This window comes from Mesoplodon densirostris, chromosome X, assembly GCF_025265405.1.
Source record: "Mesoplodon densirostris isolate mMesDen1 chromosome X, mMesDen1 primary haplotype, whole genome shotgun sequence".
Taxonomy (NCBI): domain Eukaryota; kingdom Metazoa; phylum Chordata; class Mammalia; order Artiodactyla; family Ziphiidae; genus Mesoplodon; species Mesoplodon densirostris.
In genome coordinates this window covers 118,010,763-118,035,856 of record NC_082681.1, presented here as the reverse complement: position 1 = coordinate 118,035,856, position 25,094 = coordinate 118,010,763, and the positions used below count along the sequence as shown (strand labels likewise).

At 42.7% G+C, this 25,094-nt stretch overlaps 1 protein-coding gene across 1 annotated transcript in view; it reads left to right on the top strand.

Annotated features, from left to right (window-relative positions):
- PTCHD1 (patched domain containing 1) overlaps positions 1 to 23,598 on the top strand; it is a 53,794-nt gene extending 30,196 nt beyond the window's left edge. The window contains exons 3-4 of the mRNA XM_060087756.1: positions 7,255 to 7,915; positions 19,092 to 23,598. Coding sequence (XP_059943739.1) covers positions 7,255 to 7,915; positions 19,092 to 20,746 — 2,316 coding nt within the window. The 3' untranslated portion in view covers positions 20,747 to 23,598. The remainder of the gene's footprint in view (positions 1 to 7,254; positions 7,916 to 19,091) is intronic.
- Positions 23,599 to 25,094: the final 1,496 nt, after the last annotated feature.

Here is a 25,094-nt window from a genome sequence, read left to right as displayed (position 1 = left end):
CCCTCATCATGCCCATGAGACAGACTAAAATCCATTCACTCACAAGATTATTACAGTCATGTGTTTACTCCATAACTACTGAGTATATGTTTCAGGAACTAAGTAATGGAGATGTAGAAGCAGACCAAAGAGACAAACACTCCAGCATGGTAAAACACATATTCTAGTGGGGACAGCAGAATAAAGAAACAAATACGTATATATTACATATAATGTAATACCATATCACAATTGGTGCCGTGAAAAACTTAAAACAAGCAAAGATGATGGTGATGACGAGGGATGCTATTTTTTAACTTGGGGGTGGAGTCAGGGAAGATGATTACATTTGAGCAGCGAAGTGAAGGAAGTAAGGCTATCTGAAGGAAAGACATTCCAGGCAGAATCATGACAAAGACGGGCAGTGTGACTAGGGCACGGTGAGACAGGAATCCATAGAAAGTGCCAAGGGCAATGGATCATCTTGTTGGCTACAGTCAGGACTTGGGTTTTTGCTCTCAGCACGATGAGGAACCACTGGAGACTTTAGGGCAGGGAAGTGGCATGGTATGTGTTTTCAAAAGTTCATTCTTTATTTATCTCTAACTCATGTGGCCAGCAAGACCCAGAACAAGGACTCAAACTGAAGTCTTCTGACTCCTGATCCAGTGCTTTTCCCACTTAGGTTCACAGTTGTTCTCCAGACCTAGATGTCCTCGGTATCCTTTTTTTATTTTTTCTGTCCCCTTGCATAGTTATTTGTGGTCTCTTGACCAAATCTTAAAACGGTTGTTGCCAGTTCCCCAGGCGTTTGGCTCCTTGGGACTTCTCTTTGCCTCTTAGCCAGTCAGCTTTAATATTCTTCCATTTCTGAGAGCATCCTGTTCTCTTAGTTACCTAGCAAAACTCATGACCCACAAACTTGCTCAAGCAGAGTTTAAGCTTGACCATGAAAGTCAAGTGAGGACAGCAGGATTCAAAAATAACCACTCTAATCAGAAAGTTTAACTTTACAGATTTCCAGGAGTCTTCATATCAAGGAATTTTTTTTTTTTTTTTTTTGGTAATCAAGAGCAAGTCAAATTTTCTCCCAGACTACAGGAAAAAAGAGAGTATTGAACCTGTGGTTCATTGCATTCTGTCTCATCCAGACCAACGTGGAATCAGGCAAAAGTTGCAATGAGATATTGCAATTGCCTTTTCCTTCGTCATTACTATATTTTGTTTCGAAAATCGCAGATTTATTTGCTTCTAATCCAAAGCTGCAATGTCTTTTCAGTCAAGGCTGCAAAGACAAACAACCTGTTTGGGGAATTATAATGTGGGGCTTCTAGTGTCAGCACCCGCAACACAGTGTTTACCACCGGTCAAGCAAGGAGAAAAACAGAAACATTCCACTCTCCCAGACCTGCACTGGCACTGCAGTACTGACAAAGGTAACCATTTGTTTTTTTGGTCACTGGAGCAGGTCAGCATGACACCAGGCACCTGTGTGTAAAGAAAGCGTGTGGATAGTCACTTGTTTAGCTATATCCACAGCTTAAATTTGGTGTCCTCCGAACATGCTATGTTTCAAAGGCAGAATGATATTTCTGTCCACTTATTAAGGCATGACTAACTTGCTTTTGGCTGCACTACAAATGAATCACAGTAACAATCCCCAACTTGAGACTGATGTTCTGATGTAATACACTTCTATTAAAAGAAGAGGAAAGAGAGTGGGTGAGAGTGAGATCATGCAGAGACAGAACATAACACCGAGGGAGCTAGCGTAATTGATGAACTGCAGAGACCAGATCCATCCACTTCAAGGTGCTTTCCTGTGTCCTGGGTGAGGATACCTTGCCAGTCAGTTCCTACGCACTTACAGTGGCAGAATATAGACCCTGATCAAGGCCTGGAATTTGGACGGACTCAGTGAAGAAAACACTTCATTCGGGGATTGAAAACCAGATATTCCTTGAAAGCATTTTAAAGCAATTTTGATTTAGCGTCACTTTGAAGGTAATATTTGGGGGCAAATGATATAGGTTAGAAAGGCAAACCAATAAGCTCCCCTTTTAAATTGTTTCCATGTGTGCAGCTTATTTGGGAGTGGCAGAAGGAGGGGGCGGGAAGGTGAGATAAGGAAAGGAAGGCAGCTGATAAAGGTGGTGCCATCAGACTGATCCCCCCAGGGACCCCCCACCTCCTCTGAGCCTCCCGGGACAGCTGAGCTTGCTGGGGGACAGCTTGAGGTGTTAATTGCCCTGCCTGGCAGAATGGCCTTCCTGCCTTCTCTCTCCCCTTTTTCAACAAGAAACAAATATAAAAAGAGCTGGAAGGTTTCGTAAAAGCTCTCTGAACCCACAGGTATTTTTCCTATGTTAATTACCAGTCAGGAGCAGACACTTCCTTCCTCCCAGTTCCCTTCTGTACTCTCCTCTACAAGGTGCCCCTGCTGTCTTCTGAGGAAGATCTGAGTGTGCCAAGGAGAGGCAGAGAGGAAATTAGACTCTGGCCTGTCGTGACCAGCAGCCCACACTGGCTTTGTCCCAGGCTCTGGCAGAAGACAGAGCCAGTACCTCCCCAGCACGGGAAATCACTCAGAGAAGGGAATCTTTTTTTTTTTTTTTTTCCAGTAAACCTATTTTCCCTATCCTGTGGTTTTCTTTCTGGGTTTCATCTACTATCAGATCTGTCACTGACCTAAAAAGAACTTCAGTGTGTTGGAAAAGCATACTTCAAGCAGCTGTAATAAATCTCAGATTGATATTTATGAAGTTAACTTTCTCTCACTGAGGATCTGATTGTATACTTTGTGGGTGTCACTCATCTTCGAATCATGTCATGTTAGAACCAAGTTGTCCGTGGAGATTAGCTAGACCAACCTCCTTTTTTTACTGAAAAATCTGAGACATGAAGAAGCAGAGTGACATTCCTAGGGTCTCCGACACTCCTACCTAAGCAGCAAAAGCCAGACTTGAAGTCAAAACTTATTACTGGATTCCATTATGCCCCCCGGTCTTTTTTCTTGGTAAGCCGGTTTTAGAAGTTTCATTTGGCAACTAAAGAGGCTGGATGGAGAGTAAGAAAATTCAGTAAGTTCAAAACCCATCCCCTTCATTACCTGTTAACATTGCCATGTTCCGTTGCTGCCTAAAGATGAAGTTTGGCTGTTTGGATTATTTCTGGTCTCTCTTAATGGACCCCAGATCCCCAGATGTGGCCGTCCCACAGTTCAGTCACATCAAGGCCGGTCATTTGAACCAGGTGGGCTGACAATTCTTCACTCTTCCCCAAAAGTTCTAAAGTTGCCCTGGTCTAGACTCTCTAGGCCTCAATTGCTCCAGCTATAAAATGGGAATAATGATTTAACCATGTCCATAGAGTCTTGTATTGAATAAATTTTGAAAACTATATAGAGAGTACTTAGCAGACTAGTTACTATTACTGTCATCATCCTTAGCCTGAAAGGTGATGAGAGAAAAGAATCTAACAATTTAAACAGTATGTTCAGAGCCCTAGAATGAATCTCAATTTAACATTCAGTTTGGCCTCTTAGGCGGCAAATACAATAATAATAAACATACTGTGATCAAGACCGACATTGGATTAGGCTTTACTAGAGCGCTCGGCATTGTCTACTGTTAGGATAGTCCCTTTGTTTTGGACGTCAGATCTCTTATGTGATTTTCCTTGTGTAAGTGTGAGCACCCTAAATTCAGGGAAATTATCCTATTTTGACAACACAGTAGATTTGATGGTACTTACTGAATGTGTGTTGAGTGAATAATCCAAAATCTATACATAGTTATAGAAACGTGGATCATATTCTGATTCACATGACAGATTCAGACTATATTAAGGGTCAGGACTATTAGTTTATGTCATTTCCCTCTCCTTGTCTTTTCTGAGGGTCTCTAATAATAAGCTTACAGGGATTGAGATTGTCCATTTCATGGACTGAGGTGTCTTGGTCACCATCTCAGTATCATGCTATGATGTTTTCCTATCTTTCTTTCCCCCTTCTGCCCCTAACAGCAAAGATTAATTTAAAGGCAAAGATGAAGTCACTGTAAACTAACTTGTCTTCGTTTTCACGTTGCTTTTCTTTTTCAGTGCAGAAATTTAAAGTGAGTATAAACCAAAAAAAGAAAAAAAGCATAGCTTTGATCTCTGGCTTCCATTTTCTCCTGTGAATATAATCTAAGATCACCTACTAATGCCTCTGCTGTCCTGAGTGGGGCTCCTTTAGGAAAGTAAATCAAGGCATTCTAAAACCCCGCACAGGTAGATGTCCAAGTAGCACGTGCAGTGTCTCTGCCCGTGGCTCTGTGGACAGCCAGGAGTAGACGGTGCGTGTACTTGACGTGTAGGCATAAGAACCAAAGATCAGAACTGAGTAATCCCAAAAGTCCCAGGAGGGAGTCTCCATTCTCCTTTCCCGTATCTCTCATTATCCTCTCACCTCTTATCCCACAGTAGAATCCCAGTAGACTCCCCCTGCCAGGTGGGTGGCCTCAGCCAACACCCCTTCTCTGGCTGCTTTTTCACCCAGCATCTCCCTGCCACTGAGAAGCAAGAGTGACACACGTTCTACCCACCTTCCCTTCGGAAATTCAAAGCAGGTGAATCTCACAGCAGTTCTGGTTACTGAGAGTTAAGAAACCTTCCCTCTCAAACTTCAGTAAGGTTCTTATTTTCCAAGCCTCCCTCCTATGAGCTGGTGGTTCAGGGGTTAACAGCATGTCTGCTTTCTTTGGTCTGTGGTCCCACGGGGTCCCAGCAGTAGATCGGCAGAGTTGGCAGATCACTAAATAGTTTACAACTCCCCACCCAGTGTGGCATGGTCGCCTTAGAGAATGGATGGAAAATACCCCCTTGCTATAATTGGGTTCAGCCCTGTGGCTTAGCACCATCTTATTTGGCAATCTTTTTCTCTTGACATATTTAGTAATCACTCTAAGGGAGATTTATTAGACTGTTCATGGGAACAAACAATGCACTAAATATTACACATATGCATGCTTTCAATACCACTCCTTTTCTAGCCTATTCTGAACCCTTCCCCCAAAGTCTTTCTTTTAACTCTCTCTTGTCTTTAAATTCCTCTTGGTTCTTCTCTCCTCCAAAGTAACTTTTCATATTTTGGATTTTTTTTTGTAGTTAGGAGTTCTTTTAATCAAAATTCACTGGGCCAAGCTTAGAGAAGAATGGATGAAAACACACTCTCAGTGTTAGAACCATTCAAGACATTTTGCTCTTCATCAATCCCAAAGCATCAAAACAAAAATTTAGCATATGGTTAGAGTTTTGTGAAAACAGTCTCCTAGGTATCCCTGGGACATCAACTCGTGTGTGTGTGTGTGTGTGTGTGTGTGTGTGTGTGTGTGTGTGTATGAAGGAAAGGACTCAAAATATTTCAGCCAAATGTGATACAATGAAGTGTCTCCTGAACCTCAGGGTTGGGGCCCGTGAGGAGATGTGAGGAAGGAGGACTTTGACAGCTGGTGCCCCTCAGACATTTTCAAAAAACATAGTAAGTATCCCACTCACCCTGGCACATGCATGCACAGGAAAATGTCTCAGCAAGTAATCCAGCTACGGCAGATTTAAGAGCAAATCTATCAGGGTCATGGAGACGCTCAGAAGGCTATGAGTTATAACGGCGCAGCAACAGTATGGCAACTCTGGATGTGAGGCTTTTGTTCCCTTTAAGTGTGAAATGTTCCTCGTTCATCAGGTATGTAATAATGGCTAGCTCTGCTCTTGGGAGAGCCCTCTCAGTGCCAGGCACGGACCTAGATGTGCTCATTTGTTTAACACTCAGCTACATGTCCACTAATGGCCTCATTTCACAGAGAGAAGGCCTTATTTTCTCACCTTAGGCTGTAGATTACACACGCTCCTACATATCTGAACTTGAGCCCTTGTAATTTTTTAGAGGTGGGGCAGTGAAAGCACAAAACCAGGATTTAGTTGCCAGCAAGAACCTTCATCTAGCTTCTGGTATTGCCAACCTAGAGGCATATGGTGAGGGGCTAGGAGCACAGGTTCTGGAACCAGACTGCCTGGTAGAGCCCAGCTCTGTGTGGCCTTGGGCAAGTGACTTGGCTTCTCTGTGTCTCAGCTTCCTTGTCTGTAAAATGAGGCTAGTATTTGTACCTACTTTAGAGTTTCTTGTAAGGATTAAATGACTTAATCCAAATAAAGGGCCTAGAACTGTGCCTGGCACGTAGCAGGGGCTGTTAAATGAGTGTCTGTGTTCCCATGTGCACTTGGATCACAGGCATACAGAACCCGGGCACAGCAAATCTGATTTAGAGCAAGGTGTGCAGAATAAATCCTACTGTGTTCCCTTAGCATGATTGCCATGTATCCCAGCCAAGCTCTGCAGTTACAGCTCCGTTCCCACAGAAGCAGAGAATACAAGGGCCCTCAAGGTGAACCGCTTGTCTTTTATGTCACAGAGTGACTACACTGAATGGGGAAATCATTTAGCTGCCCTACAAATTGGCAGCAAGGGATGGGCCTACAGGGGACCTGTGCACTTGGAATTGCACCTTAGTTCACTTTTTACGTTTTCAAGGGGGAGACCTTATACTGGGGTGGACCAGTATAAGATTTTCAGGTATTTATAGACCAACTGAATCACACATAAAGAACACAACATGTGGGCTTCCCTGGTGGCACAGTGGTGGAGAGTCCGCCTGCCGGTGCGGGGGACACGGGTTCGTGCCCCGGTCCGGGAGGATCCCACATGCCACGGAGTGGCTGGGCCCGTGGGCCATGGCCGCTGAGGCCTGCGCGTCTGGAGCCTGTGCTCCGCAACAGGAGAGGCCACAGCAGTGAGAGGCCCGCGTACCGCATAAAAAAAAAAAAAAAAAAAAACACAACATGTAGCAATAATGCTGGTACTCCTCAAACTTTAGCTATATCAGAATCCCCCGGAGGGCTTGTGAAAACCCAGATTCCTTGGCCACACCCCAGAGACTGTGACTTGCCAGGTCTGAGAATTTTCATTTCTGACAAGTTCCCAGGTGGTGCCGATGCTGCTGGTCCAGGGACCACACTGTGAGGACCACTAGTCAAATTTGTGTTTTACATCCTTACTACCCACTTCTGGTGTAAGGTTATAACATTTAATTTGAACTCTTTAGCTTAGAGATGGCATGAGTGACTCCCTTTCCCCTCCCCCACAAAAAATAGAGACGTTTGAATCCACAGAGCTAATGTCACTTAGTAATGTCTTATTTTTGGTAATAAACACTGACTCTCATTTTTTCCCCATAGTTGCATGCTGCCGTGACCAGGATCCAGGTTCCAAGGCCTGGATTTAATTACACATTTGCTCACATATGTATCCTGAATAACGATAAGACTTGCATCGTGGACGACATAGTGCATGTCCTGGAGGAGCTAAAGAATGCTCGGGCCACCAACAGGACCAATTTTGCTATCACGTACCCGATCACTCACTTAAAGGACGGGAGGGCAGTTTACAACGGGCACCAGCTTGGAGGCGTCACCGTGCACAGCAAGGACCGAGTGAAATCCGCAGAGGCCGTCCAGCTCACCTACTACCTGCAGTCAATCAACAGTCTCAACGACATGGTGGCAGAGAGGTGGGAGTCTAGCTTCTGCGACACCGTCCGACTGTTCCAGAAATCTAACGGCAAAGTCAAAATGTACCCTTACACGTCCTCCTCACTGAGGGAAGATTTCCAGAAGACCAGCCGCGTATCAGAACGCTACCTGGTCACCAGCTTGATCCTGGTGGCCACCATGGCCATCCTCTGCTGCTCCATGCAGGACTGCGTCCGCAGCAAACCCTGGCTGGGCCTGCTCGGGCTGGTGACCATAAGCCTGGCCACTCTCACTGCGGCCGGCATCATCAATCTTACTGGTGGGAAATACAATTCCACCTTCCTGGGAGTCCCTTTCGTCATGCTAGGTAATTACTACCCTTTGTCTTTCTGTTTCCTCCTTCTGGTGGTGGTGACTGGGTTCCTAAAAGGCAAGGAGAAGCCTATGGCGTCCTCCTCTTGCCCAGAAGCCCTGGGGCCAGTTCTGTAAGGTGGTGTTGGGTCACAAGAGGCAGCCTTATCTGGTAAATGTGCCGGAAGTCCAGAGTCCTGGGTTCCAGCCCTGGTTCTCCGTTAAGTAGCTGCATGGTGTTGAGCAGATATTAATCTCTGTGCTCCAGGGCCTTAGGTTGGGCTTCCCCAGAAGCAGACCCTGAGACAAGGATTTAGATACAAGTACTTTGAGACCCCAGCATGGGAGTGAGGACATGAAACAGGGAAGGAAGATGATTCGGGGTATGTTAATCAGCAGGTTACCGCTGTGGGCACCTGTGGCTCAGTCCCACTGGGGACCTTGGAGAGACCTCAGAGGTGTCCTTGAGGGGTGAGGAGGCTGAAAGCTGCGCAGTGTACCCAGAAACCCTATGTATGATTCATTGAGGGTTCTCCCCCGAGTCATTAACTCCCCAGCACTTCCCAGGGAAGACCAAGCACATTCCTGCAGCTGGAGAAGTCCCTCAGGTTACCAGTATTTGGAGTAAGAAGACTTCCGTGAGCTCAAGAATGGGGAACGGGAGGGCACACAGGTTGGGCACGAACAGTGTCCACTGGCCTCGGTTTCCCTACCCGATGGACTGAGCGGGTGCGAACGTCACACAGAACGATATGGTAAACGTACGAGAACTTTGAAGCCAACAGGTGAGACATAAATAAGAAGGTAACTTTTTCCTGTCTTTGCTATGAACTCAGGAGAACGTTTTAAAATGATAGTGTGAGAATCCCACTATGTTCTCTCTTGGAGGCTGCAGGAACTTCCTGATAGAGATAATTGTCAACCTAAAGCCGTAGGGGTCATAACGTAATGTCAGTTGCTCTGTCCATCTGATTTTGAAGGTGCCATGCCCAGAAAACCTGAGATGGCAGAGTTCTTGTGGGCCAAGGATTCAGTTAGCTTCCCCCTCTTCTTTGGCAACTTCTCATCAATCCCTTTAGCAAAATTAAAATGTCATTTGGAATCAGATACTGACATGACAAATGAAGTGACACTTCTCATTGGCTGAGGGAAAACTATGGTGGAGTTCATTAGTATGCCTTGTGTCCTGTTTGGGGGTAGTAGAAAAGAAAGGAATTTACTCGGGAAATCTCAGCTGCACGACGGTTAAATGATAACGTGCGGGGCTGGCAGGGCCACAGAATTACGTGCGGCCTTCCATGCTCTGCGGCCTGTGGGAATTGAAACCCAGGCAATAAACACATACTAGCAGCCTTTGTGGAAAAGTGGGGCACTGTGCGGAGACTGAGCATGCTGCGAATTTACCAGATCGGTTTATTCATCACTGCCGAACTCAGCACAGGACGAGGCTGCCATACTTCCTCCTGAACTCAGTCTGTTAAGATGGCAACATCACTTGCCTCTTTAAGATTAACCCCAAGACAATGTGGGTCAATTGTGGAATACAGGGAGGTTCCTTGAAGCGTGAGTAAGGACTGGTTATGAGGAGCTTCCACGGAGGCCTGAGTCAAGATTTCAATTAAAATGTTCTGCTCATGATTAGTCAGATGCTTGGGGGGTTGTTTTGTTTGTTTGTTTTTTAGCTTTTCATTTTAAAAATAGTGTATTTTTTGCTGTGATTGTTTTTGTGGGAGGAAGATAAACGGGGATAAGGGTTTATGGGAAACTGAAGGGAGACAGGTTCTTAAGGTGAGGAAAAAAGGATGTCAGGGCTAGAAAAAGGACTATCATTCCTGGTTTTATGACACTCTTAAGTAGTTACCAGTGAGCTCAAAGAATGATGCAAGATTTAAAACTTCCCGAAAATGAATTGCATTCATAAAACAAAATTACAATATTTAGAGGTCTTCAAAATTAATTTTTAAGTAAAACTAAGTAATATTCAACACTTCTTCAAATTAATTTCACTAAAAAACCAATTTCACTATAAGTAAAATGAAATTAAATATTCAAAACTTCTTGAATTTTATTAAGTAAAATAAATTACGATATTTAAAATTTCTTAAAACTGGTTTTTGTACTTTTTTAAGTTTTAAATATTGTAAGTAGAAGTCAACACAGAAAGGGATACAGCAGGTAGTACTGGTGTGGGGAGGGATGTAAGAGATGGAAAGATGCTGTTAGCAAGGGAGACCCAGTATCAGTGAACTTCACATGAATTCAATTCAGAAAAATCTGGCATTTGTCGTGAAAGAGATCAAGCGCCACAGTGCCCCATACACCCTTGCTTGTAATTTGTGAGGAATGTTACATGCATTGATTTGATGGCAGTTTTCCCTGCTGACAGTCAGTAGGCAACCTTTCTGTACATTTTCAGCTCAAAGAGCTCTCAAATTACTTCGTCACAACATGAAAGGAAGCTACGCATTTTAGTAGCTAAGGCCATTTGCAATAAATACTTTGCATCACGTAATGGATGCTTAATATGCTCGTAAAGCCAACAGCGTCTGGATTTAGGATAGTTGCCCTTCTGTATTTCTCAGATAAACTCTTCGTTCTCAGATTTGATTGTAAAATGAAATATAAGCCAGAGCATGCTTATAAATGTTGCATTCAGGACCAATGTTTAATTCTGGTTTTTTGATGGCCAGTCCTAAAATGCCAATAAATATTTCAAATGACCAAGAAGAAATGCAGTGCAAAGCATTTTGCACTATGAGTCAATAAACTTGTCCAGTTTCTAAACTAAGCAGATTTAAGCAAAACTTCTTGATTTTCTGTGATATTAATATACTATCAAATAAAACTTTTAAAAAAATATGGCCTCCTTTAGAAGGAAAAGTATCTTAGAAAAAGTCTCTTTTTCCTTTCCAGACATTTCCTTGGCCGACAATAGGTCTATAAAGTGATAAACAATTATAGATTTAAAATTCAACAAACTAAACAGTCTCAGTGTGATGATGCCAGTCACATAAGGCCAGACCCAGCCAAATGCCAAAATGGCAGTAGATTTAGAATGGAAAATTTTAAGACCATGTGTGTCAAGCAGTATTAACCTGACAAAATTCCAGAATAGGAAAGAATTTGGATAAACTCTGAGAGTTCACCATAATGGGATGTGACTGTGTGTTTCTAGCCAAGACGATACGTGACATCTCTGGCAATAAGAATATATCCTACACAGATGAATCATTTTGGCAATGATGTAAGCATAGATACATCAGGATTTAGAATGTTTTTAATCAGTGTCATGCATATTAGACAACCCCACTTCTGCCAAAACCCCTGTCCATATGAGTCAGATCAGTTTATTTAGAGCTGAAATTCTTAAAGGTCTACAGTATCATAAATGATCATTGACATTTTTTAGTTGTTATAATTTGGAGAGGAGTTTATTTCATCCATACCCCTTATGCGTAACGTAATATCCTTTCTTTCCAAACTATGTTAACACCAGGTATTGAGGTACCTGAACTGCCATTTGTAAACATCTCACACTCATCATGTTAATCCGTTATGGAATTTCCTTTAAAGGATGAGGATTTACAACGTTGCCCTGCAGTTGGGTATGATTTAAGAAATTGGCACAGTTTTTGCACATGCAAGCTCTCCTTACAGGCTTAATATTTCCACAGCTTTGCTGATCAGACACAAATCAGGGAAGGAATGGAATGCTGGAGAATATAGAAGGGAACAGAGGGAAGGTTTTCTTCCTTCTTCATCTGGCAGGTTTGGTGCTTCATGTACATTCTGTACAGCTAAAAGGGGAGAATTCAAGTTGCGGTGAAAGCTATTTTGGATATTACTTTATATGTGGTAATCTAATTTATAAGGGTTGATTTGCACTTATTAAGATACAAGAGACTCAGAGACCAGATGAGACGAAAACTTTTCTTCAAGAAAAATATTCTTCAAGCCCTTTCACATGTTTGGGATTTTGAGACAGTCTAATGTCAGATCCAGGGTTCCCTCTTCCTTCTACATTATCCAGCCAGGCCACTCAAATTCAAGGACAGGAAAGGAAGAAAGGATGTGATTAAGTGTTAGGAGGAGACTAATAGCAAGGATATTTGGCTTCGTTCAGGTATATATTCTAAGATGATCTGTATTTAGCAGAAACCAGAAGATCAGGTTCAGTTCTCCGAGAATTTGTTCTTATTTGCTGCCACCTAGAATCTGACGCAGTATATGGAGCTCAGGCTTATGAAGAGGTAAAAGTTCCTGTGCAAGAAATTTCGTTCTAACGGAGAAATTGAAACTCTTAATTATCTTGGCTCTAAACTTAAGCAAACCTGCCAAGGTTTGCTTTCCTGATGAGTATTCTGGTATATTTCTAAAGTCATGAGAAAATGTGAGAGGGAAAAATCAGCCAGATAATAATAAAATACAAAATTGTCAATATTCAACCATTTTTCACCTACAAAATTGGTACCAATTATCTGACCATTTTCAAACGACAAAAGTGGTCATTTCTTATGGCTCAACCTACTACATTATCGTAGAAGTCCATTATTTGCAACAATAGGACAATCTACATGATGGAGTAGAAGTATGCTTGAATGCTGTGGAAATACTCTGCTTAGATATAAATCACTAAAAGGTTCAGTAGTTTCTAGAAAAATAATTGATTTATAGGGGTTTTGTTGTTCCCACTGTTGTTTACCTCTGATTTGGAATAAGAGAGTAATTTTTCAAAGTTTTTTTTCCTGAATAGCTTTTTTTCTAATGACCTGTGCTCATTGTGGGACTAATTTACAAGGATACTGTGTAATCAAGTTTTGTGGCTAGTTCTCAGCTTTTTATTCTTATGCTCCACCACTCCTTACATAAGGGGTGGGTGGGGAAAAATAGGTTTGAGGGGATGGATCAAAGACGTTTTATTGTTCTATCCTTAACCATAAAGGAAGAAAAGCACGGGACTAGGGGCACAGTCCAGGAGGGCAGAGCTCAGTTAGGCAGAGGAATGCAAGGGTGCTTCATCTCTGACCCAGGTCTCTTGGGTATCCTCTGGGTGGTCTAGCCAACTAGTCTAGGGAATAGGAGAGTGGCCAATTCCATGAAGGTCCGGCAGCTGGAAGCAACATCAGGACACTAAGCTGGTTATAAAAAAAAAAAAAAAAAAAACAGACCATGAGGAGAGACACCTAGTTTGTTGTTGCATTTGGATTAGCACCTCAGAAAGTCACTGCTGGGGCCCAGCAGTGTTGACCACATGGGTCTACAGTAGCTCACAACGCAAGCAGATTCATAGTCATTGTCAAGGAAACACTGCATTTCACCTAGGCTACTTCACCAGCCAAGAACCAAAATGTAGATGGAACCTAAGGGAGGGATTCTAGCCCCTTCTCTGCACTGACTGGTGTAGCAGCACTAACATTTCTCTTCCTCACCAGTAAAATAAATTTCATATCAACTTACTAGTCATCTTGTGTGTATGTGTATGCATGTGTGTGTGTATGTGGGTACATGTGTGTGTGTCCCTGTGTAATATGAGTGTATAATACATATTATATATCACATTACCTATATTATATATCATATGTAATATGATATATTACGCAGTAAGTTCATGTTTATATATATTTTATGTGTTTATAACATTACATATGTTGTTTAAATGTCTGAATAGAAATACTATATATTTCTCTCTATATTACATAGTATATATTCACACATTTTATATGTAAATATATAAAATGTGTTTGAATAAGATATGCCACATATACATATATTTATATATTACATATGTCTTCTATATGAAGAGATATTACACAATGACCATAGCATATATTATGGGCCACAGTTGTACACACTGATTTTATATAGTGTGTGCGCGTGCGTATACACACACACACACAGTATGTAAATACTTTATCTTTAAACAAGGAAGAGCTATTAGCCAACTCATTTCTTGGACTCTTATCTGCAGCTCTCGAATGAAGGAAAATCATTTCTCAGATTAAAACCCAATGCTGTGATTAGAATTACCAAAATGTGACAAGCCTCTGGTAGAAAGAGTAAGATGTGTGTATTCGCCCTGATGTGAACTCTGTCTTAAGTTAGAGTACACCTTTACTCTCACTCTTAACTGTGAGACAAAACAGGCTGTGATAAACCAAACAATTCAGTGTAGAAAGTAAATGTTTGTAACAGGCAAAGTGTAAATGTAACCCAATTAATGAACCTCTCCCTTAAAACAGATGTTACTCAAGCCAGACATATATACACTTTAAATTTCTTCTCAGAAAAACAAAAATCATGAATTTATGTGGATGTCATGGAAGGAAGAGCTTTCTATAAACATGAGCTACTTAGTGAAACTTGTCTAAGAATAAAATATGTTTTAAGCAGATTTTGCTCATGCATTCATTACACTCCATGGATTTTCTAGAAGAATGTAGTGATTTTATTTCCATATATGAAATCTGGCACTGCCCAGGCATGCTATAAACGGCTTCAGTGTCTCCTGATATTAAATGTTTTCCCATTGAAACTGAAAGCCATCTCATTTTACCTCCTCCATCTTCTTAGTTATTCCTTACTTTTAGGGACTCAGGATGAGGAAATCCTGCTAGGATTAAAGGATTAAAATGTGAGGAGCGTCCAAAGGCATCAGCCTCTGTGCTGTGGTTCTGTGTGCTGGGGAAGGCAGGAGAATCTGGGCCTGAAGAAAAATCTGCCTTACAAAGTCCAAATGTACAAAGTAGATCGATTTGCCTGTGATATTCATTGGCAAAAAAAAACAAATCACCCAGACTGCCTCTGATAGCAAAACCATTAAATACATTTAAAATATAATTGACTTGGGCTTCCCTGGTGGCGCAGTGGTTGAGAGTCCGTCTGCCGATGCAGGGGACACGGGTTCGTGCCCTGGTCCGGGAAGATCCCACATGCCGCGGAGCGGCTGGGCCCGTGAGCCATGGCCGCTGAGCCTGTGCGTCTGGAGCCTGTGCTCCGCCACGGGAGAGGCCACCAAAAAAAAATATATATATATATATATATATAATTGACTTTACGAACAACTTTCCGTAAGTGTATCTACTGGGTAAAGTTAGGCTAACTCTCAACTATTCACTTGTCAATTCCTGCGTCGGTGGATTGTAAACAATCCCAAAGGCTTTGGTCAGGTCCCAGAAAAGAGTCTGGGTGAGAGTAAGATTTAATCTGTTGAGTATTCCTGAGACTCACCCTAAGTGACTGGAGGATTTTCCACCATTAGTGTTATTTATCATCTGTGCTGCCTTGTCTCTTCATTGCCTCCAAAGCCTGCAAATTAACTGCACATAAAGATAGAAAATTCTTTGGAAAAGAAGAAAAATGATTAGCCTAAATCCTTCGGTATCTGACTTTACTAGATGAAAATCCCAAAGACTACTGCTAATAAAATTTAAATTGCACTCCTGGTATAAACTGTATCTGAACACCGGTGAAGAGCTCTACTGTCCTTATCCCAGGGCCTGGCTAAAAGCCTGCGCTGCCACAGAGCATTCACTCATGAATAATCAGAACTTGGACCTGTGTGTGTGTCTTGACACACTGATAGGCATGTGTTCATATGCATATAACTATACAGACATGCGATGAACTGAAACAGAAACAAACATCTTGAATGTGCTTTTCAAAGACTAAGGGAATACTTTAAAAGCTTCTTTATCTTCAGAATTTGATAGAATCAGTATGTATTGTTTAGCAGTTCCCTCTGGCAATTCATCAGCCTTAACCACTGTGACTGTACGAGAGGGAGCGCGCTAGGATGCTGGTCAGTTCCTGGCAGGCTCACTACCACGCAGCAGTCTTTGACTTCCAGGTCTCAGGCTGCCCCAGGTCTTGGACCTGCCCCTTGGATGATGAGCCCAGGCTCCCATTACGTGCAGGGCCTCTGGTCACCAAGGGCTAAATCTATTTGTTGACACTAGAGAAAGGAGGCAGCTGCTGAGAGAGGAAAGCGAAGAGGAACAGAATGTACCAAAATCTTTCTTCCCTGCCTTTCCTTGGTTTTCACTGGCCCAGTTTCTGAAATGGATGTAAAAACAAAGACCTGGGCTGGCTGGAGGAAAAACTGGGAAGGAGTTAGTCTCTGTGAGATCCTCCTTACCTATGATTTCCTCTGCACTCCCTCCCCATCTCCATTCTCTGTCCCATTCCCCAGACCAAAGGGAAGCTGCTTCAGTAGACACACTATTCCAGAGGGGGGCTGCATTTAAAAGAATACCCTTGAAGGCCAAACCACAGGCACTTCAGTTGTGACGATGGGCAGAGCAGACATTCCTCATGTCCTACGGCTCTTGGAACATGTCCCCCCCTTGACTCCAGGACAGAAAACAGGGGCTCCACAGTTCAGCTTTCCATTAGGGTAATAGACCAAACTCTTCAACATAAATACCCAGCTGTGAATCAGGTCTGGTGCCAGCTAGGCAGTCCAGGCTATTCATCCCTGGGAGGTGCCTGCAGCTATGTTGGCACTCATCCCTCCCTTGACTGACTGAGCTTCAGTCAGGAGGCCCAGTTATGGTGTTAGCAGTTGTCCCTGAAATCCAAAGAGCTCTCTGAAGACAGTGCACAACTGCAATTTGGAGTTTAGGGTGTAGGCATCTGCTAGAGGGGTGTGGCTTGAGAATCAAGAATCTAGCCTATCAGGAATAACGGTGGGGGCCTTTGCAGGCCAGGCCAACAGTGACTAGCAACAAACGCTGAGTGATCAGGTAAAACAGATTCTTTCTCAGGGCTTCCTCTTCTGGCCTCTGTATCTGTATGCACACCCCTGCAGCGAGAGGAATGAAGGAGAAGCATAAGCCCCTATGAATAAAATCGGAATCCTCTGGAACTGCCCCCAGAACCAAGAACATGTGATGTTCTTGAGTCAGGACTCAATAAAAATGATCAAACTATAGAAGGATAAGGCATTTAAAATGCAGCAACAGATCTCAAGAGACAGGCGAACAGCTTACTTCCACCTTTCCTTGAGTTTGATTATTTTCATTCTGGACCCTCAAATGCCTTATTCTTTTCACCTAGTAGCTCTGTTAACTCAAATTCCTTTCCTCAATTAGCTTCTAAGATCATCCAACGGCAAGGTAAGAAAAGGATTCTTACTGTATTTTCCAACAAGAGTCAGGGTCAGATAATATCATTATAAAACATCACACCAATTGTAAAAAAGGACTGCAGAACAGATTTAATTCAAATCCTACTATATGAGTAATTCTAATCCTGCTCTATGCATCTTTATTTTCTTACCCTATTTAATGACTCAGTACCAAAGCCCTGTTTTAAAACTTTTGTTTGTTTGTTTCTAGCAAGAAAACACATAAAATTCCATTTGCCATTTTCCGTGAAACTCTGAAGTGTGTTTTGCCCACCAGAACTTATTCTACACGGCCCCAGGTGAAATGGTCAGTATTGTTTCCCCAGGATGCAGGTGCCTCGGAGGTATTTTTACCCTCATTTCAAGGGATCAGTTATTTTAATCAAAGATCAGCTGGTCCTTCCTGAGAACACAGTGGCAACAAACTTAATAAATAGTTTTCCCTGGTAAGACTAGACATTAACTATCTAAAACGTAACTAACAACAGTATGCCAGTCAACGAGTGCACTTTTTACTTCATGTCTGGGGAGTTTAGGTGCCTCCAGTTTAATAGGGGCCACGGTGCTAGTTATCAAATTGACAGTCTTGACCTGACCTCTAAAAGTGGCTGTAAAGCAGTGCCTAGTAAATTAAGATAAATGCCAAATCTCTCTGAGGAAACAGGCCTATGTCGTGACTATGAAGTGGGCATTCGGGTTTGAGGCCAAGACTTCACAATAAATATATAAATACCAGCCTGGGCACGAGGGAAGAGAAGCGCTCAATGACTGAACACAAGATAACAGTGACTCACTTTACTCAGTATGACGATTGGCTGGAGACTTTAAATTCATTTTTAAAAACCAGACTATTGTACCACAGGGTAAAGATTTTATTATCCTCAGTAATGGGATTGACTGTGCCCAGGGGTAGAAGCAGAAAGGGAGATCTGCTGATCTCAGTGCCAAGACAGGGGCGACAGAAAGCCACAACAGGTCACTTTGTGGGTCTTTTCAACGTTGCAGCGGCCTGGAAACCTGGGGAGGCCCGTCCAGGAAATGTCTGGCTCCAACTAGGAAAGATGGGAGAAGTTCAACTAGATCTGGTTTTAGGCAGTAGAATAAAGTCAAAACGGGCACTTACTGTACCTCTGCTGTTCCAAGGTTACTGGAATACTAACCAAGGAGCCAAAGGCAGTAAGTAGTTCAGGAGAGAGGTTACTGATCTGGCCCGGTCCCGCAGAGGCCATTGCCAAAGAGCGCAGAGTCACCGCCTGCCTGAGACGCCATCCATAAACAACGAAAACGGGACAAACATCCCTGAAGACAAGAGACACGCCACAAACTTTCAACCTGAATTTTCATTTTTATCCACTGAGTTCACAGGAATCTTGTCCCTTCTTCCATCCTTCCTGTTCACTGAAACTTGTCCCTACTTATTTTGCTTCCCTCTGTTTCGCAGATTTATTGCTTCCTGCATTGATATTTGGGCAAGAAGAAAAAAGAGGCTGTGATTTAGGTTCCTGTGAAGGCTCAGATTAAAGCCAGTGCTTCTTTCTCCCTGAAGCCTTCTACTTGGCCAAACTTAAATGAGGTGATGAGCCGTTAACTCAGAACCCTCTGCCCACCACCTTCGTCTGTGCTGACCTCCAGCCAGACTTGTGGGGATGACAAGCAAAATGATGAGGGGCCAGGCATCCTCTCTGGAGTGTTCCACCAGCCAAGGCAAACAAATACTCTGCAAACTGCACCAACAACCCTAAACTATCAATGTGCATAATCCCCAAAAGACATAGGCACACGTCTACTCAGATTTTTATAGTCAAAAGTCCACCCAGCTTTCCTGAGCCAGAAGGAAGCATGAAGATCTTAGCTCCCCTATCTTCCCTCTACCCCCGAACGTTTATGATGCACTAAAGCACGAGTTTCTCTCTCCACAGGAGAAATCAGTGACACTTACTGTCACCTGTCACCCCTAGGACGGGTTATATTTCCTTTGACCCAGTAGTTCCCCAGGACCAAGGTGTTTCCCCGCTTTAGAGAGATTCGCCTTTTCAGTTTTTGATCTGGTCTTTTTCTGCCCCCTCAGGTCATGGATTATATGGGACTTTTGAAATGTTATCCTCCTGGAGGAAAACTAGAGAAGACCAACACGTTAAAGAGAGAACTGCAGCAGTCTATGCAGACTCCATGCTCTCCTTTTCTCTCACCACTGCCATGTACCTGGTCACCTTTGGCATAGGGGCCAGCCCTTTCACGAACATTGAGGCAGCCAGGATTTTCTGCTGCAACTCCTGTATCGCAATCTTGTTCAACTACCTCTATGTACTCTCGTTTTATGGTTCCAGCCTGGTATTCACTGGCTACATAGAAAACAATTACCAGCATAGTATCTTCTGTAGGAAAGTCCCAAAGCCCGAGGCATTGCAGGAGAAGCCCGCATGGTACAGGTTTCTCCTGACAGCCAGGTTCAGTGAGGAAACAGCTGACGGCGAGGAAGCGAACACTTACGAGAGTCACCTATTGGTATGTTTCCTCAAACGCTATTACTGTGACTGGATAACCAACACCTATGTCAAGCCTTTTGTAGTTCTCTTTTACCTTATTTATATTTCCTTTGCCTTAATGGGCTATCTGCAGGTCAGTGAAGGGTCAGACCTTAGGAACATCGTAGCAACGGCGACACAAACCATTGAGTACACTACTGCCCAGCAAAAGTACTTTAGCAACTACAGTCCGGTGATTGGGTTTTACATATATGAGTCTATAGAATACTGGAACACTAGTGTCCAAGAAGACGTGCTAGAATACACTAAGGGGTTTGTGCGAATATCCTGGTTTGAGAGCTATTTAAATTACCTTCGGAAACTCAATGTGACCACTGGCTTGCCTAAGAAAAATTTCACAGACATGTTGAGAAATTCCTTCCTGAAAGCCCCCCAGTTTTCACATTTTCAAGAGGACATCATCTTCTCTAAAAAGTACAATGATGAGGTTGATGTAGTGGCCTCCAGAATGTTTTTGGTGGCCAAGACCATGGAAACGAACAGAGAAGAACTCTATGATCTCCTGGAGACCCTGAGGAGGCTTTCTGTCACCTCCAAGGTGAAGTTCATCGTCTTCAATCCATCCTTCGTGTACATGGATCGATATGCCTCCTCTCTGGGAGCCCCCCTGCACAACTCCTGCATCAGTGCTTTGTTCCTGCTCTTCTTCTCGGCATTCCTGGTGGTAGATTCTCTGATTAATGTCTGGCTCACTCTAACGGTTGTGTCCGTGGAGTTTGGAGTTATAGGTTTCATGACATTATGGAAAGTAGAACTGGACTGCATCTCTGTGCTATGCTTAATTTATGGAATTAACTACACAATTGACAACTGTGCTCCACTATTATCCACCTTTGTTCTGGGCAAGGATTTCACAAGAACGAAGTGGGTAAAAAATGCCCTGGAAGTGCACGGGGTAGCTATTGTACAGAGTTACCTCTGCTATCTTGTTGGTCTGATTCCTCTTGCAGCTGTGCCTTCAAATCTGACCTGTACACTGTTCAGGTGCTTGTTTTTAATAGCATTTGTCACCTTCTTTCACTGCTTTGCCATTTTACCTGTGATACTGACTTTCCTGCCGCCCTCTAAGAAAAAAAGGAAAGAGAAGAAAAATCCTGAAAATCGGGAGGAAATTGAGTGTGTAGAAATGGTGGATATCGATAGTACCAGAGTGGTTGACCAAATTACAACAGTGTGATAGCGTCTGCTTGTTATATTCTCACCCTAGGTCTTATCAAGAGCAAAGGGATGATGCTAATGGAAACAAATTGAAAGTTGTTCTTTGCTTTTTCAGAATAAGAAATAGGCATTGCCAAAAAAAGTAAAGGACAAGGTGGGGAAATGGGCATTGCATATTTTCAATCTTTAAAACAAAAGGCTGTCACCAGAGAAAATTTACACACACACACACACCCCTAGGAGACTCACAGTCTCTTAAACTAAGATCAAATAAGCAAAAGCTTATTAGCAAGCAGAATCCTCTTTTATTCACACTGCAGATGTTGCTGGTATTGTGATAAAAACCTTCTGATTGAAAGGTCAGCTGCCAAGGCAGAAATAGCTTTGAGCATTGCTCAAACAATAAAGCTTCCAGAACTTCTGCAGAGTGGTAGCTCCAAGCAGGGTCTGTGGTTTAAGGTCTGAGGTCTTTGCCATCTCATCTATCCCCACAACACCCCAAGGAGATGTTTGTGAAAGTTCTGGCCACCAAAAGCAAGCCAGAACCTCAGAAACAGACACATGGCAGAGTGGCCATCACCCATGGACTGAAACTGAGTCACCTCTAAACTCACCCAGGTGAGGCAGTTTTGTTGTCCAGAATGAATTTATCATACACCCCACCCACCCACCATCAATATACTTTTAACACTGGTATGGTTTGGTTAATATACCTTTAAACCAATGACAGCTCCAGCAATGCAGAGTTAAGGCGATTCTATTTTGGTGTATCTTGTTGCTTGTCACCAAGTGGATCTGCTTTATTAGTTACAGCTCTTGGCAGGAGGCTCTGAGTACCCAAAACCACAGAGCCAAACCCAAATACCTGGCATGATGAAGGAAAAGCAGGTGTCTACTTGAACACAGAGATAGTATTTCCATTTTGACAAAAAAAAAAAAACGGCCAGCTGGTACAGCTGTTTGCGGTTTGGCCCTACATGCATTTTTTTTTTTTTGCATGGATGCCCAGAAATAACATCTGCCCACACATAGCTGAGGAAGGAGAAATGAACACTGACATGGTTATCTGCCACAGCTTCCCACTTGTAGCGCCAGTCTGCCTTCGCTCAGGAGACATGCTTGCTCAGAGATACAGAGGAGAAAAGTCCTGAAACTTTGTAAGTCCTGAAACTGAGAACTTCAGGCAGACATAAAGGGCTGAAAGTGAGATAAATGGAAATGACTGGAAGATGTAATCACCACCATAAATCTATCAACGATGATAGCCAAGCTTTCCTGCTAACCTGGCTGCACTTTCCTCTTCCTGGTCCCCACGCCCCCACCTTCATTGGTACCCCTCTACTTCCTTGCACGGCCCTTCTGTACATTATCGAGCCTAGATGTTTATACTGTTGACTTGCAGTATCTACAGTATCTAAACAGAAATGGTTTGATCTGAAGAGGCTGTGTATGTGGCCCCCGACCCCTGCATTTCTTTAAGTCTATAAAAATGAAGCTAAAACCTGGTCACACTTGAGGTAAATGTCTACAGTATTTTTCCCTTTTAGAGACGTAGCTTATTTAGACATCTGTAGTGGTAAGCATTTCCCCAAAGCACCTAACCTTTCTGGACCTTAGCGGATGTACTGTGCAACTTCCCCATCCCCTGCAGAGGAGGAAACTGAGACCTAGGAGAATAAAGTGACTCACCCAGGGTCACACCACTGGAGGGTTTCCATCATTTTAGCATGCCTAAGACAGGGCAGGCCAATTTTAGATCTTCTCATAAGAGGGCTACTACTCCCTTCAAAGTACATTTCCAAGGAAGAAACATAGGACTTACTGGCCACAAGGCAGACTTTTTTTTAATGTCTGGGTAATGTTTGGGATTTAGGTTTACCATTGTCTTTCCAGACAGCAAAAATGCCCAAATGATTCAGATGTAACTACACCAAGTGCAAACCTGTGCTTTCTATTTCATGTACTGTTGTTCACACAGTTCTAAATATATGTGCAGGGGATCATAGCTAGTGCATTACACACTTGTTCAATCTCTCCTGCAAACACACTAAGCGATCATACCAATGTGTTATGCACTCAACTAGAAGATAATGAGCTTTAATCTAAGGACAAATGCAATCCTCGAAAAAGGGCAAGTTCGCATAATAGATCTGCGATCAATTCTCTCTCCAAGGGGCCTGCAACTAGGCTATCATTGATGAAACACAGCTGAAGAGGGGATTGGTTTTATTCTTAAATCATATGTTGCTAAATCATTTTCTGAAGAGCGTGTTCTAAATCAGCCATTGATTTAGTGCCGGCCACGTGGAGCACCTTGGGTTACAGTGACTCCACAAAACTGATACAACACACACCAATTAAGCAGATTTTGTTGAGAATTTAACCATTCAATTTGGTCAACCAGAATGACTTACTGTGGAACTTTATTTTATGACAGATAGTAGTTTTCCCTCTTGATTGGGTCTCTGTACACCTTGGGATATTGTATTTTTAAATGAAGGGCATTTTCAAACTTGTCAACTTCTCTTTTCAGCACCTGAAATCAAAGCTTATGGAATTCTGACTGTGGAATGAATGAATTATTTTGGGGGGAGTCTGCATGCCAAGATTGACTACTTATTATTTATTGTTAGATCATTATTATTTATTTGTTAATATTCATTATTAATAATTGCTCTGATAGCATTGGTTTAGCCCCACCATGGAGAAGACATTTTAAAAATAGCTCAGAATCACATCCCCCCAAAATTTAAGTCTTTACTTCATGAAGTTTTACTTTTTCAATTGCTATAAAGAGGGAAGGAACGATCCTAGCAAACACTTGCAAAAGTTTTATTTTTCAATTAATTCCAACCAAGACATTAATGTCCACTTTACCAAAGAAACTTATTTGGTTGGTTTTGAGTTGGTATGTATTGTTTGTTTACCAAAGAAAATATTCCATTCATCAAAAATATTTCCCTTGCTCAACTAAAGGAAAAAAAAAACTGTGATACTTGGGCTTTCTTGGCCATTCATAAAGAAAAAAAGAAAAGTCAGGGTAAGGGTGATATTCTCTCATTGAGTTAAACTCAGCAGAAGATGTAAATTCACAAGAAGCTTGGGGTTTGCAAGAAAGAAAATGACACTTGAAATAGGGCATTATTGTTAAGTCCTACAGCAATAGCCCAATGAATAGCATGAGGGCTCCTCGGGCTAAAAGGAGCATATTTGTTGCACAGAAAAAATAAGATAATCGCTGATGAAACTTCTTCACCATTGTTCCAGCTCATAAGTTTTGTTTTGGGTTTGGGGGGTTTTAGGTTTTGGGGTTTTGCTTTGCTTTGGTTTGTGACATTTGTTTGTGTTTTCTTGTTTTGCTCCTACCATTTCTACCATTTCTACCCCTCAATTTTCAGGCAGAAGTGAGATAATCAGATGCCATCCTCCATGGCTACAGTTATTTGTGCAATATGCTGCTCTGAATAAGGCCCTTGATAACCCTTTTATTTTAACTAACCACCACCCAATTGTTCTAAGTGGCATTCTGGGACCATGACATCACTTTCCTCCAGCCCCAGCAATGGAGCCTGGCTGTGTCTATCTCAAGAACAAGTGGGCTGGGCAGCCGCCCTGGGGGTGTGGCATGAGTCAGAGCCTCTTGGACACAAATGATATCCTCCTCATAATGGCTTTTATTCCTTCGGATCCTATTAAAGTAGCCCTGCAGCTTATAGTAGTGTTTGATCTCTGTGAATCTCTGTTTTCTCATCTGTAAAATGGCGATAATAACAGTAACTATCTTTCAATTCAGCAAATACTTACTGAGCGCCTAATATCACCCAGGTACTGTTCTAGAGACTGGGGACAGCCGTGAACAAATCACATAAAAAAAAATCTGCCCTCGAGAGCCTACATTTGAGTGATATTGTGGGTTTACTGTAAGGATTAACATGAGAAGATGTTCAGAGAGCACTCGTGGCAAGGCCTGGCATAGAGAAGGAACTAAAGACATTATTATTTGTAATTTGTCCATCCCACACAGTAGCACTAGAGCTCAGGATGTAAAGCTACAGAGAAACAGATTTGTGCAGATCAGAGCCCAGGATTAGGGCTATGTAAAAATGCAGAGTTGTCCTGGTCATTTTAAGACATTCAAAATTTGGCTGGATCATCACTTAGTGGAGTGAGTGTGAAGGTGGCACAAGCTCTAGATGGTGCAGTTGGATTGTAATCCTTGAAAGAAAGGGATACGGGCAGTTGGGAATGGAGTGGGGAGGGGAGGGGAGGGCGCTTATTTCATTACTATGCCCAGCTTGTCTGAAGACATTTGAACATTGCTTTGGGGTAATTTGCTTTTAAGTCTGTGCTACATAAAAAGCACCAGG